At 51.7% G+C, this 15,154-nt stretch overlaps 1 protein-coding gene across 6 annotated transcripts in view; it reads right to left on the bottom strand.

Moving 5' to 3' along the window:
• Sez6l (seizure related 6 homolog like) overlaps positions 1–15,154 on the bottom strand; it is a 155,906-nt gene that overhangs the window by 38,537 nt on the left and 102,215 nt on the right. For all 6 annotated transcript variants that reach the window (XM_087903701.1, XM_087903700.1, XM_087903699.1 and 3 more), the window contains exons 3-9: positions 14,298–14,431; positions 13,566–13,758; positions 12,874–13,059; positions 7,539–7,704; positions 3,998–4,164; positions 2,778–2,972; positions 1,305–1,443 (exon numbers count right to left, since the gene is read on the bottom strand). In XM_087903701.1, the coding sequence (XP_087759827.1) occupies positions 1,305–1,443; positions 2,778–2,972; positions 3,998–4,164; positions 7,539–7,704; positions 12,874–13,059; positions 13,566–13,758; positions 14,298–14,431 (1,180 nt within the window). The remainder of the gene's footprint in view (positions 1–1,304; positions 1,444–2,777; positions 2,973–3,997; positions 4,165–7,538; positions 7,705–12,873; positions 13,060–13,565; positions 13,759–14,297; positions 14,432–15,154) is intronic.

Genomic DNA, 15,154 nt, shown 5'->3' on the forward strand with positions numbered 1-15,154 from the left:
GTTAAGCAAAATAGCCAGACTTGGACAAATGCAACATTTCCTCCCTTATGCAAGATCTAGATTTTTATTTTAAAGATAAGGGGGACTTTTTGAAGGGAAGCTGGAAGAGTGGATGGGGGGGCAAAGCAGAGTGCGGGGACGGATATAGTCACATTGTATCGTAGACACCATGACAAAACCATCCCTCACCCGATGAATACACACTGGGCACGTGGGGCCCGCCTGCTGCTCACAGAGCCAGAGGCCCCGGACTCCTGCTGCTGGCCTTCCCAGCCACCTGGGTCTGCCAGAAAGGCTTCTTCTCCAGACACCACCATCTGTCCCTGTCTCCATCCCACAGAGGACAGTGGGAGGAGGTAGCTGAGAGGCCACCAGAGGCTACATCTCTTTTGCCTCCGGCAGTTCTTGGAAGCTGCCCTCCAGGCAGGGCGATGACCTCAGATACAAGCCCCCAGAGCTAGCAGCTTCACTCTGGGCTCAGTGTTGCCCTCCTGGGGACCTGGTGGCCGTGTGCTGGATGGACACACTGTAGTTGTGCCCAGGGAATGTGGGAAGCAGCCTAGGGCAGCTGACTCCATTCACTAAACACTTCCATCTATTTGTCACTTCATGTGGTCCAAGGTCTGGCAAAATAAGACCAGATATTGACTGATAGGGACATCTAGCTCAGATGGCAGATGAGGAAGAACTATAGTGAGCTGGGGTACATGGAGCAACTCCCTTTATTCCTGCCCACATTGGCCATTTGGCCCTTCAAAAATTGGGGGGTGACAAGATGGCTCAGTGTGTAAAGTCACCTGATACCGTCCCTGGGTCCTGCTGTTAGAAGGGAGAATCGACCCCACAAGCTGTCCTATGGCTGCCCCACACACACTGTGATGTGCACGCTCCAACCTCCATTCACAATGGGTACATGAAAGTAATAGAGATAAGAAAAGGACCTTTGCACCTCTTCTCCACTTATCTTTAGCCTGAGCTTTGCCGCGGAAGCCTTCTTCCCCTCCTTTAGGTCGAATCCCCAGTGGCCAGGACCCTTTCTTATGCTCTGAACTGAAGCCAATGTGTGATTATCTGTGTACACCCTCCCCGAGCATCAGCCTCCTTAGCAGAACGAATCCATGAGTAGAGGGACCGCTCTCTTCCTATGCTGCTGGTTGTGTTACTGTGACAACCCCACGGGCTCTGCGGCTCCCTGGCAAGCAGTAGGTGCCAGTTAATCCTAGCTGAACCAATAAAGCAGAAACCAGCTCCTCCCCATCTGCCTGCCGTAGTGGGCCCTGATGAAGGGCACCTCAGACACTCACAACTGAATGTCCAAGAAGATCCGCTTCTCCTCCCCCACGTGAATCTTCCACACACAGTCTTCGCCTTCTGCATAGGGCTCTGGCCAGTTTGGAGACAGCACCACTCCAGCCACGGCAGAGAGCTCCCCACCACACGTGGCTGCAACAGACAGACAGATGGACAGGCACAAGAAAGACACCATTGTGAGGAAACCAAGAGAGCATGGTGGTTGGCAGCATGGGGGATGAAGCTGGCAGCTGTAGGTCACTGTGCAACGAGTCTATGTGTGAATATGGGGTGGAGTTGGGGGCAGTATGTGTGTGTATATGTGCACAGGCACACCTACGTGTGTGTGCATATGTGAGTGTGCTTGTGTGTGTGGAGACCGAGGCTACTGGTCTCATCTGCAGCTCTAAGGGGGGAGGGTGGCAGTGTCTTCTCCGCTGAGGACAGCTCACACTGTTCTGCCAGCTTTACATGAGGTGTGTATTGTCTTATTGCACCAGCTTCCTTCCTTGTGTGGCCAGGAATGCCCTTGCTGTCCACTGGTTTATTATGATGGAACATGACTGAGCTCACCACACCCACTCACAGCGCCTCTCCTGGCCCCAGTGAATGCCCAGATGGCAACGAGACTCAAGGTTCTAAAGATCTGGCCTGGACCAGAAGCAAGAGATGAGGTGGCTGCTTTCTCGGTTTCATTCTGTTTATTGCCTTAGAAAGCCCTCAGTATGGCAAAGGCTGAAACCTCCATAAATTCTGCTCTGTTAATGTAGCACGTTTAATTCAGGGGCTAGTCCCTCACCAGAGCAAGGCTGTGTCTTCACGCCAACTCTAGCTGGTTGCCAGGAGCAAGGGCACCCTGTATTCCACCCTATGCCAGAGCTCAGTGGCCTTGAATACAGGAAGTGGGGAGTCAGTGAGGGTGAGAGTTGTCACAGTCAGCATTGTCAAGGCTCTGAGCACAGGGGGGCGAAGCCCATACGTCTCTTCCAGTGACCCTAGAATGCTCTTGAGCATGTACCTTCTGTGTCTGATTCATCGTCATAAATGGGGCTTGTGTCTTCTGTATGTGGCTGTAGAGAGGGTACTGTCGTGAGGGACATGCAGCCCTCAGCAGATGCCTGGTTGTGGTCTACAGTGATGGCCATTCAGTGACCTAGGGTTGCTGTGTGCTGTTGACTCAGCTGTGCACTATAGCAGCCTATGAGGTGGGGGAGGGCATAGGATCTGACAGCCAGACAGGGCTCTCCTGCTATAGCAGCTGAGCACTGCAGGTCTTGGGCCTGCAGGAAGGAGAAGCTCCTAAAATGGACCATTTTGTGACTCCCCACAAGAACCAGCAGCAATCATATCCAGAGGATCATAAGTCTGCAAAAGGTCTCATCCTAAAACCAGTGGGTAATTCAGCCAGACCCTGTAGGCTGGAACCTTGTTTTTTTGCGGGCAGGTGAAAGCCCTGGCGTCTGGTGCTGTGGGAGGTGGTGACTCACCTCTACATAGAGGTTCCGTGTCGTTCCAGTATGGGTCACGCACATTGACACATTCAATGATGGCTGGGCCCTGCTCCAGAGAGTGGCCGGGGTCGCAGGTGAACTCCACAATGGTGCCAATGTTATAGGTGGGGTCTGAAGTGGTGAAGTTCCCGTTTTGGATGTAGGGTTCGTAGCAGTGACCTTTCTCAAAGGCTGAGGTGAGGACACAGAGGAGGGTAGTGGCCAGATGAGATAAAGAACATCCTATACTGTTTAAAAATAGCTCAAAGGCAAGGCACCCAAGAGCTGCAATCTTAGCTCTAGAGAGACCAAGACAGGTAGGTTATTGCGCGTTCAAGGCCAACCTGGGCTACACAGCAATTTCCAGGACAGCCTGGGCTACTGAGTGAGACCCTGTCAGAACAGAACGATGCCTCTGACCAGGGCCAGGCATCTGGACTTTTGGGGCTTCATTTTTCTCGTGCGTGATACAGCTAAGACCTGCCTCCTGCCTCAGAGAAACGCAGTTTTTAATTTCTGTGCCCCAGCACTCTGGGCCCTGCCATTGGATAAACATTGTCTGGCCCTCACAAGCTGCCCTCCTCTCTGGGAAGTCTGAGCTTCAGCCCCTAGGGAACACAGAACACCGTGGTCTATGCAGAAGAGACCCAGACTGTTCTTAGAAGGAGGCTAGACCCCACCAGGGACATCACTTGGAGCAGTGGCAGGGGCTCCACCATGTAACTGTGGCTACGTTGGCAGAATACTCGCCTAGCATGCAAAGCCTTAGGTTTGCTCCTCAATGTCGTGTGAACTAGGTTTGGTGATTCATGTTTGTAGTCCTGGCACTTGGAAGGAGGATCAGAAGTTCATTGAGTTTAAGGCTAGCCTGAGCTACATGAGATTCCTAGATAGACCCTGTCTCAAAAGAAAGAAAAGAAGGAAGGAAGGGAAGGAGAGAGGGAGGGAGAGAAGGAGGAAGGAAGGAAGGAAGGGAAGGAGGGAGGGAAGAAGAAAGCGAGGGAGGGAGGGAAGGAGGAAGAGAGGAAGGGAAGGAGGGAGGGAAGAAGAAAGCAAGGGAGGGAGGGAGGGAAGTAGGGAGGGAAGAGCTATACAGAAAGACAGCATTAACACAACTGAAGGCCCTCTTGAAAATCAGGGGCTAGTCTGGCACTGTGTCGCTCACCCTTATACTTTCTATATCCCCCATCCCAGGCCCAGGTTCAGGGGCCCCTCACCCTCAAAGCGGATGTTGAAGGAAGAGGCTGCCTGGCCTTGGTCAGACGTGAACTCGATGCGGATGCTGCTGCCCTCACTCAGCAGGCCCTCAAAGGGCACGCTTTCCGTTCGGAGGGAGTCGTACAGGAGGGCCGAGGTGTTTGTCTGTCCACTGGAGACAATCATCCTGGCCAGAGAAAGGACAGAGGGATGCTGATTTGTCTTCTTGGGTCAGTGACCCTGTGGCCAGAGGGGAGGGGGGCATGGGAGTGCTGATCTGGGCCCCTGTCTAAACTCAGATCCTGCCTCTTCAGTCTTCCCTGTCCCTCACAGAAATGCAGGCTCCCCGAATATTACAGGGCCTGTGCCACTTGGGGAACTCCCATGAAAACGCCCTTCCTCCACTCCTCCCATAGTTCTGCCCTGGCCATAGAAGGAAGCTGCCACTCTTGAGGATGCCTTGAGGCAGACTGGCTTCTCTTCCCAGCGTCTTTCCCTCTTCCTCTGAGATCCTCTTCTTCAGCCCTAATGGGGTGCACAAATTCCTTCCTCGACCTCTGTCTGTATTCTTCCCATATTCCCACTACAGATACCCCCAGTTCTGTCACCTAGGGGCTCCCGTGCTTTTGAGTTCTTTTAGTGCGATCCTCTGAGAAGTTCATGCCCTCCTTATTTCTGGGTAGAATCTTGTCAGGGCTCTGAGTTCTAGAAACTCACATACTGGTATGTTTAAGTCATTTTTCTTCAATAATTTGCATAGGGTGCATAAAAAAGTCCACCCCACTAACTTCAACCACTACAAACACTGGAGTGCTAGGATCCCTGGGGCCCACTCAGCTTCTCTGTAGGTGTCATGGGCACCAACAGAGTGGAGTGCCTCTGAGTTATTCGTCACGGTCTGCACAGCCTTCAGAAAGGCCTGTTTGGTCTCTTTCTGTCTCTGTCTCACTGTATCCCTCTCTCCCCGACCCTGGCTCCAGTGCTGGGGAGAGAGCTCAGGCCTGCACATGCATCCAACGGCTCTTACCCTGAGCTACATTCACAGCGCTTGGTTGTTTTCCACAGAATCTCACTCTAGCTCACGCTGGCCCCGAACTGACAGCCTCCTGAGTTTTGGGATTACAGATGTATGACACCATGGCTTTCTCATTCTTTTTTCTTTTCTCCTCCGCCCCCTCTTTATTTCTTCTCTGACAGGGTCTCTGTATGCAGTCTTTTTGTTTTGAGACAGCATCTCACTATGCAGCCCTAGCTAGTCTGGAACGTACAGAGATACGGCTGCTGGGATTTAAAGGTGTGTACCATGGTTTTTTCTTTTTAAGGCTTTAGTGTATGGGTGTGTGTGTTTGTGCCTGCTTGTGTGTATGTGCACTGTGTGCTAGAAGAAGGCACCAGATCCTCAGGACTGGTTAATGAACCCAGGTAGATCCTCTGCAAGAGCAGTTAATGATCATAATCACTGAGTGTCAATGTAACCTGGCTTTCTCATTCTTGGCTGTAATAAATGCCAGTTCTGTTTACCTCCAGTGTTAACCAGAAGAGGTAGATGAGATGACTGCTTTGAAAGATGTCCATTAGCAAGGTGTGCATGCCTAGCTACGGACCAGTCTTTTTGGAAAAGACTTTAATTTGACACTGAAACACCCCAGTGATGCTGGAGCACCCCAGTGACATAGGAGCATTTCTGGGGACACTGGAGCACCCCAGTGATGCTGAAACACCCCAGTGATGCTGGAGTATCCCAGTGATGCTGAAGTACCCCAGTGATGCTGAAGTACCCCTGGTGACACTGGAGCATCTCAGTGATGCTGAAGTACCCCAGTGATGCTGAAACACCCCAGTGATGCTGGAGCACCCCAGTGACACTGGAGCATCCCTGGTGACACTGGAGCACCCCTGGTGACACGGGAGCACCCCAGTGATGCTGGAGTACCCCTGGTGATACTGGAGCACCCCTGGTGACACGGGAGCACCCCAGTGATGCTGGAGTACCCCTGGTGATATTGGAGCACCCCTGGTGACAAGGGAGCATCCCAGTGATGCTGGAGTACCCCTGGTGATACTGGAGCACCCAGGTGATACTGGAGCACCCAGGTGACACTGGAGCACCCCTGATGATACAGGAGCACCCCAGTGATGCTGAAACACCCCAGTGATGCTGGAGCACACCAGTGATGCTGGAGCACAACAGTGACACTGGTGTACCCCTGGTGACACTGGAGCATCCCATTTGCTCTGCTGAAAGGCTGTGGGAGAGACCCCTTTCACACATCACACTGGTTGGTGACTTTTTGACACAGATCTTCTCTGTGTCAGCTTCCAGAATTCCTAAGTGTTGGTGCCCTGGATGCAGCACAGCTGCCAAGCTCCTCCCCTCCTCATTCTTGCAGCCCGGGTTGTCCCTGAAGACCCTGCTGGTTCCTCTCCGCACAAGCTGCAAGGTCTGTAGCCCACCCAGCTACATCATCAAGGCTGCGGAGAATGTGACCATGAACACAGTGACTGACAGATGCTCTGGATAAATTCACTGCTCCCTCATTCTTCCGATGTGGCCACTGTGAGTTCCTGAGGGCGGGGATACCAGCTGTCCCAGGATCTGTCTGCTGATCCCACGTACTGCATTTCCTTCCTGCAATTTCCACGCCACCCACTGCTCACCAGGGTATGGTGGTTTGGCACTATTTAGGAGGTGTGGATTTGCTGGAATAGGTGTGGCCTTGTTGGAGGAAGAGTGTCATTGTGGGGGTGGGCTTTGAGATCTACTATGTTCAAGCTGTGCTCCATGTGACACTGAGTTCACTTCCTGTTGCCTGCAAGATGTAGGACTCTCAGCTGCTTCTCCAGCACTGCGTCTGCCCGCACACCGCCATGTCTCACTATGATGATAATGAACTGAACCTCTGAAGTGTAAGTGAGCCACCCCAATTAAATGGTTTCCTTTATAAGAGCTGCTGTGGTCATGGGGCCTCTCCACAGCAATAGAAACCCTGAGACACCGGTAAACTCCCCTCCGACACATTCCCATCCCTCACCTGCTTTCAGAACACAACCTAAGACAGGCTCTTGTTTTCTAGAATGTTCTAGAATAAGGCCCTAGAATGCTGGTATTGAATCTGGATTCCTTATATTTATATATGGTCTGCATACACAGGCTTGGCAGAGTTGCTGCGGGCTCCCGCTTTCTCCATCCCTGTTTTCCGTCTTCTCTGGAGCCAATGTTGTCTGTGTTGTGTCTGTTCTCCATGGAGATCTTGTCTTTGTACAGTGGAGGTGCAACTCCTTATTCCCTATTAAAAGGAAGCCCTAGGCTCTGTGTGTGTGTGTGTGTGTGTGTGTGTGTGTGTGTGTGTGTGTGCATGCTTGATTCCCACTATCCTCCCCTAGCTTCCTAGGTGGCTCAGGCAAGTTTCTCTCCCCCGAGTATCTCAGTTTCCTGGTGGTTGGAAGCAGGAGTCAGAAGCCCTTTATCATCCTCCCCCAGGGCTGTCTTTCTGGGGTCCAGTCCACACCGCAGCCTGCCCTCTCTAAGGTGGGGAGGGGCGGCTGGTGTGGACAGCTCACCTGTCCTTCTCCTGAAGCAGAAGTCTTTCCAGATGCAGGTGCAGCTTCTGACCCGCTGGAGCCTCAATGGTCCACACGCAGTGCTGGCTGCCGTTGGCGTTTCCAGGGTAACTGGGGGAGAGAACGCGGCCGATGGTGGCGTTGTGCACGGCTCCTCCACATGGGGCTGGATGCAGAAAGTGAGGTGGTGAGGGAAGAGCAGAGAGGAGGTGGTCAACTTGGTCTCCCCTCGCTGCACCCAAGCCCTTTAGCTAGGGTGGAGCTGGGAACACAGGAGGGAAGCTGCTGACTTCACAACTTCCCAGGTCCATGCCTGGAGTCACCAGCATCTGGGTGCCGCAACAGGACTGTTCAGACTGAGCATAGACGTTCTTTAGGAAATCCAAATTCAGTCAGTCAGTCAGTCAGTCAGTCAGTCAGTCAGTCAGTCAGTCAGTCACTCACTCACTCACTCACTCAGTGAGTCAGTCAGTCAGTCAGTCAGTGAGTCAGTCAGTGAGTCAGTGAGTCAGTGAGTCAGTCAGTCAGTCAGTCAGTCAGTCAGTCAGTCACTCACTCACTCACTCTGTGTGTGCCTGTGTTACATTGCCCCTGAGTAAATCAGAGGACAACCCACAAGAGTTGACTCTTTCCTTCCACCGTGTGGGTTTTGGGGATTGATTCTCTAGGCTTGGCAGCAAGAGCATTAACTCATTGAGCCACCTCCTGGCCTGATGCCTCGACTCTCAGTTATGAAATGATTCTCAGAGGCAGACGGGAGCAGTTCACAGAAGGAGAGGCATGTACCTAGGACTTAGTGCATAGATTGCAGCAGCGGAAGAATCGAAGAAACTCCAGCTGAGTTCTGCTTTTACCCACCCATTGGCAGGCTGAAAAATATCAATAAAGTCAGAGCAGAATTGACAGGGGTCATGGTTTTACTTATGCACAGTGGGCAACTCCCCAGGTGTGCTGCGACCATTTCCCAAAGGGCAATTCAGCAAAAACTCGTTTTAAAAGTTTGTCGGAACACCCTGACCCAGAAATGAGCCCTGCAAGTTTATTCCGCAGGGAGCTTTGGATTTGATCTGACTTGTGAATGAGGCTGCCCAGCTCTGCCCTCATCCTCAGAACCAAAACTAGAACCAGAATGAATCTCCAAGCACACACTGGGCTTCCACGGAGCCATCAAACACTGCATTCTCAGAGACTGCTTACGAATCCCGAAGCTTCAAGAAGCAGCAAACAGACCGCCTGGTCCGTTCCTGGGAGTGAGCTGCAGGGGTAGCTTGAGACCACCGAATATAAAAGTGATTTGTTCCCGTCTTCTGTGCATTTGTGTTTCTGGAATTTTGTTTTAACCAGAGCCATATAACACTTTTATGTTAAAATAATATGGTGAAGTGATGTTACAAAGTGATTTGTGACCCACAGGAGTCGCACAGCTGTGAGCACAGAGGAGAGGAAGTGCTGGGCTCGCGCTCAGCGGGTCGCAGTGTGGGTGATGTTTGGGAGAGTTGGTCCAAAGCCTCTTGGTCCAGGGTGATTGCTGTCCTCAAGGAAGATTGAGGACATGTAGGAATCTTTTTTGTCTAAGCAAAAGGCCCCAGTTCCTCCTCCAGGGTCAGAGGAGCAGAACACACAAGCACAACTGGGGCCTCCATCCGGAGCCAGATCAAACTGGTCATGTTGTGGAGCTGCCTCTTCCTTTGACAAACACAGCTCCATGTCCTGGGAGTCCCTACTCTGTTGTCGCCTCTCCTCAGCTCCTTTCTTGGCTTTTTATTTATTTATTTTTCTTTTAGAGACAAGGTCTCATGTAGTCCAGACTGGTCTCAGATTCACTTTGGAGGTGAAGATGACCTTAACTCCTGATCCTCCTGCCTCTGCATCCCAAGTGCTGAGATTTCATGTGTGCTGGGGATCAAAGCCCAGGCTGTGCGCCAGTGAGGTGAGCACCCACTGTGCTCAGTGCTCATTGCCACCCTCTGGGTTCACCATACCTCTCTGAGACCAGGCTGGCCTTGGAGACCTGCCCGCCTCTGCCTTCCAAGTGCTGGATTAAAGCCATTGTCCTTCCTAAGAATTTCTCTGCAAAACACATTTCACAGTGGCTTGGGCTCTTAGCTGTGATGACAGTGGGGTCTTAGTGGACCCCAGCACCTGATGATATGGTTTATATTGTGCGCTCAGTAATATTAGTTCTCTCTGGTTACTTCTTAAAAGTTTGAGAGAGGATCTCCATTTGTAGCCCAGACTGGGTTGAACTGTGAATCTCCTGCCTCAGTCTCCCGAGTGCCAGGACTGCAGGCTTGGCTTTTTGAAACATTTACTAAGCAAATAACAATGGTGTCCCTCACAAGTGGGTCAAAGGAGCTGAGAGGCATTAAGCCACTCACTCAAGGACACACAGCTAACAAGCAGAGCCACTGCGATGTAGGCCGGGGCTATTTCAAGCCATGTCTCATTCATAGTGGCATCCGATGATTCGGAAAGAAGCCAGTTGGGGATTGAGGGTGGAGAGGGCACTTTCTACATGGTGGATGAAGAAAGATCGCCCTTTGCTTTGGTTCCCTTAGCTCCCCAGATCAGTTTGCGACACCTAATAGATACTCAAGTGTGTCTGCTGAGTGACAGGATGGTGGGACTGGGTTGGCAGGGGAGGAAAGGTTTGATAGCTCTCCTCTGCCCTGGACTCTGCTTTGTGGCAGGTGGAGAGAACCCCAGAAAACCGTCCTCCTCGGAGAGCAGGATTCCCTTTCTGTTCCATTCCAGGGACACTGTTCTCTTGTATGTCAGTCTGAGACTCAAACCATTGTGCTACATATCTGTGATGGACTTGGCATAGCCAAGCTGAACCTGAGGTGTGCACACGGTGACTGGGGGTGGGGACATGATCTCATCCCCGACAGGTCCCTCATGAGGAACAGGCTGCTGCCTCCCATCCTGTCCTCATGTCCTCTGACATGTCAGTATAGTTTCTTTCTTTCTTTCTTTCTTCTTCTTCTTCTTCTTCTTCTTCTTCTTCTTCTTCTTCTTCTTCTTCTTCTTCTTCTTCTTCTTCTTCTTCTTCTTCTTCTTCTTCTTCTTCTTCTTCTTAATTTTTTTAGATTGGTTCTCACTCTATGACTGTCCTGGAACTCACTGTGTAGACCAGGCTGGTCGCAAATTCACAGAGATTCTTCTGCTTCTGCTTCCTGAGTGGTGTTGATATATTCTGATTCCCTCAAATATGCTGAGTCCTTTCACTTCTGGGATTTTCCACAGGCTAGCTCACTGGTTGGGACAGTTCCCACCTTCTGCCTTCACTTAGCCTCCACAGCCTGGCCCTCTGGGGACTCCTTCTCCGGCCTCCGGCCTACTTCTTGACCCTGAACCCTTTCTCTGAGTCTCTGAGTCACCTGCTATGTGACACTACCCCTAGGATATTCTTTCTGGCACTTTCTACTTCCTCCGCCATGTTAGTTCAGATGTCTGTCACATATTGTGGTGGTTTGAGTATGGTCCCCATAGGCCCATATATTTGAATATCTAGTCACCAGGTAGTAGAACTGTTTGGGAAGGACTGGGAAGTGTGGCCCCGTTGAAGGAATTTTGTCACGGCGGGGGTGGGGGGTGGGGTGGGCTTTGAAGTTTCAAAAGCCCATGGCAGGCCCAGTCTCTCTTTCTCTGCCTCCTGCCCGTGGATTGCGATATAAAGCTCTCGGTTATTGCTTTAGCACCGTGCCTGGCTGTTTTCCACCAGCTGATCATGGACTAACCCTCTGAAACTACAAGCAAGCCCCCAATTATTTTTATTTTTTGAAGAAGGGTTGTCTTAGTCTTGGTGCTTCTTCACAGCCGTAGAGCAATAATTAAGACACGTGTCCTGCACCAAGCTGCAGACTCCAAGGGAGCAGGCCCTCACAGCTCCAACGGTGGGTGCAGAACCCAGTGAACCGTGGGTACTTGTGGGTGTTGGTAGGATGATTGACAGACCCTTGAGGCCAAGGATCTTGGCTGTCCTTGGAATCTAGGCTTTCACCGGCAGCCCCGCACCACCCACTTCTCTCCACCAGGGGGCATCAGGCCACCTTAGTTGGTGGCTGGCATCAACTTTTGAGTTCACATTGACTGAGTTCAAAAAACAAAACCAAACAGCACCAGCCACCCGCAAAGTCCAAACAACAGAAGAAACAAGGGCTAAGTGAGACCTTGTCCTCAGAGAAAAGGTAGTGTCACAGGCCACATGAAGACATCAAAAGAAAATCACAGAACAGGCGGAGAGGCCTACACTCATAGAGGTTTGGATTCAGTATATGTAAAGAGTGTTTGCAGAACAAACAACAATCGAGTAGCCTCTTGATGGCAAAGGGTTCGAAGAGTCTTTCTTTGGAGATGGCGGCACACTGACAGCTACCAAGCGTATAAAAAGTGTTTGAAAAGAGGTGTGAGATACTTATCAGGAAATGAGAACATGGTGAGATGCCTATAGACCCACTGTGCTGGTTATAGAGCACAGAGAAGAGTGAATTGATAAGTGTTGACGAGACAGAACCACCGTACCATGGGGAGCAGGGGAGCAGAGGTGAAATGGCGTAGCTGCTGTGGGAAGTGTGGGCCTGTAGGGGTTAACACCTCAGGGTCATATTGAAGAGAAATGAAAACTTATTTCCACGTTCATAGCAAAGCAGTTACTTAGATAAAAGGCAGAAATAATTCTAATGTCTCACGATGGACAGGTAAACAAAGCAGAATATAGCACACGATGGAACATTACTCAGCCACAAAGAGGAACAGCATGCTTATACATGCTTTAACATGCTTATACATGCTAAAGATCTTGAAAACCCTATGACTAGTGGAAGAAGACAGACACAGACGCCACGTGTGCTGCCTCACAACAGAAACAGGAAAGTGACTGCAGGGTGTGGGCAGGGCGTTGTAGGTCCAACGAAGGCTTAGCGTCTAGAATGTTTAAAGAAGACAGCTGCAGCCGCTAAGCAGACTACTGCGCGATTGCTGGTGAGCAAGGTTCCTGCTGGACAGAGCATAGACCATTACCACGTGATCAGTGCCTTCAGGAGCCAGTGTCATGCGTTTTGTTACAACACAGCTCGGAGAGTAAGAGCTTTGCCCAAGGTGACTCCAGAGGCCCTAGAGCAGCGGTTCTCAACCTGTGGGTCTCGACCCCTTTGGGGGGTCCCATATCAGATATCCTGCATACCAGTAGCAAAACTACAGTTATGAAGTAAAAATGAAACAATTTTATGGTTGGAGGTCACCATGCCATGAGGAACTGTATTAAAGGGTCACAGTGCTGGGAAGGTTGAGGACCACTGCACTATACTGTGTGGCTGGTAGACACTGGTGGTACCTGAGCAGACAGGCTCCCGGCTGCTCCAGTGGGGTTTGGACGCATTGATACAGGTCAGAGTCTTGGCTCCCTGCAGTTCGTAGCCCAGGTGGCAGTGGAAGTGGGCCACCCCACCGGAGTGCAGATCCATCACCGTGACGTCCCCGGCCTCAGGCCGGCGGGGAAAGCTGCAGCTCAGCATGAAAGCTGGGGAGGAAGGAGAAATGCAAGCGCATCAGCTGAGCTGCAGACAGGGACGCCGGCGACCCACATTCAGGCAGCAGCCTTGTGCAGAGGACAGAGGGGGACCCTGGGGAGGCTGGGTGCTGGAGTTGCCAGCTTTATGGTTTCTCCACCTCAGTTTTCAAGGTGGCTTGGAACTTGCTGATTTGGCTAAGTCAGTAGGCAGGAACTCCCAGGAATCCTCCTGTCTCCACCTCCCACCACGGGAGCTACAGGTGTGCCCTGCTTTGCCTTTTATGTGGGCTCTGAGGATGGAGCCCAGTTTTCACATTTGCGTGGCAAGCTCTCTACCTGAGCCCTCTCTCCAGTTCCAAAATTATCTATAGTTTGTTCTTGGCTTTAAAAACCATTGCTCCCAGACAGGGAGGAGGGTTTTTTTGATTTAATCAAAATGCAACCGGGGTCCCTGGCTGGGTGTTAGGGGAAAGTGAGGCCAGTGTCTCCACCCGACTGGCCTCAGAGGACCCTACCCTGGTAGTGCAGCTGGAAGGTCCCTAGTCCATCATCTTGGAAGGTCCGGAAGTAGACAGAGATGGCGTTGGTGGGGCTACGGATCACCTGGCCCTCCACCAGGAGAGTCTGGTTGGCTAGGACTGTCAGGGTGGGGCCGTCCACCCCACGGATGGAGAGAAGTTCCCCCTCCGACAGGTTCACACTCTTCACCTGGAACACATAGGGTAGATAGGGAGCTGGGGTAACAGGGGTGCAGCTGGAGAGGGCGCCCAGAGGCCCCTGTGCAGGCACCTGCACTGGGTACTGAGTGGTGGCTTGGACTCAGCACACTCTCTCCTGTCTGTGTGAACTGGTGAGCTGGCAAGGGAGGGTGCTGTCTTTCTAGGTCTCTCTCGGCTTTCTCCCTCCTCACTGGGGCTGCACTCCGGGGCACCCCACCTTCCCCAGGCACTTGTTAATGTTTACTTATACTATCTGTGTTGTAAGGGGTGGATGGGCGGTACTGTGTACCCATGTGCACACATGTACATATGTTTTGTATGTGGTGCCTGCTTGTATTTAATACGCAGGATGTTAAGGGTCTTCCTTTCTGGGTAATGCATCCGACGCTTTGCCAACATGCTGTCTCCATGTCCGCAGACTTCAGTGGGACATGCGCTTGTGGGAGGTGCCACTCTGTAAAACCAACCAAAATAACCCTGATTTGAGAAAAGGAGATGTGACAGTAAGGGCCACCAAGACCGGGCTACCTGCAATTCCACTCCGTAGCCAGTGTAGACCGTCACATTGTATGTGCACTCCAGGAAGCTGCCGAAGGGCTGAGGTGGGAAATCGTTTGAGTCGATGTATCCCTCGGGCTCAGAGAAGCTCACGCTGCAGAGAGCTATGGAAGGAACAAGAGCTGTCGTCAGGGCACAGCGGGCTGTGGCCAGCCCAGGAGCTCACAGGTGGGCTGTGGAGGGGACTTCGACCTATGGGGTCTGGGCTTAATTGTATGTCCACCAGACCCCATGTACCCCTGGAGTCAACACAGGGACCAAACCAGGGATGACTCTGCTGCTGGGCAACAGGGAGGAGAAGCCACAGCAGAAGAGAAGCTGAGAAAGGTGTCCGTGGGGGTGCAAGGGAGCCAAGAGCAGCACCTGCAGCCACAAACTTGAATAGGGATTGCTGTCTTGTTTTCATTGATGCCTGCTGACCTCTGTCCTCTCCTGACCGAGTTACAGGCCATCAGAGGGCAGCCCCATTCAGGCTTAGACAGAATGGCATTCCACTCCCATCTTTTTTAAAAAATAATTTAAGACATATTTTATGTGTATGGTTCTCTATCTCCATGTACACCTGCAGGCCAGAAGAGGGCATCAGATCCCATTATAGACGGCTGTGACCTGCCCTGCTGGGAATTGAACCCAGGCCTCCTGAACAGCTACCAATGCCCAAATGACTGAGCCATCTCTCCAGCCTCCTTCCACTCCCATTTTAAAGATAGGTAGATCAAAACACAGGGAGGGTCGGTCAGGCCAAGCTCACACAGCGCACATTCAGACCCAGCAGACAGCCTTAGTTGTGAGGTGCAAAGCACCGTGACCCCTAAACGATGGTGCTG

Source organism: Myodes glareolus, chromosome 2 (assembly GCF_982192425.1).
Source record: "Myodes glareolus chromosome 2, mMyoGla1.1, whole genome shotgun sequence".
Taxonomy (NCBI): domain Eukaryota; kingdom Metazoa; phylum Chordata; class Mammalia; order Rodentia; family Cricetidae; genus Myodes; species Myodes glareolus.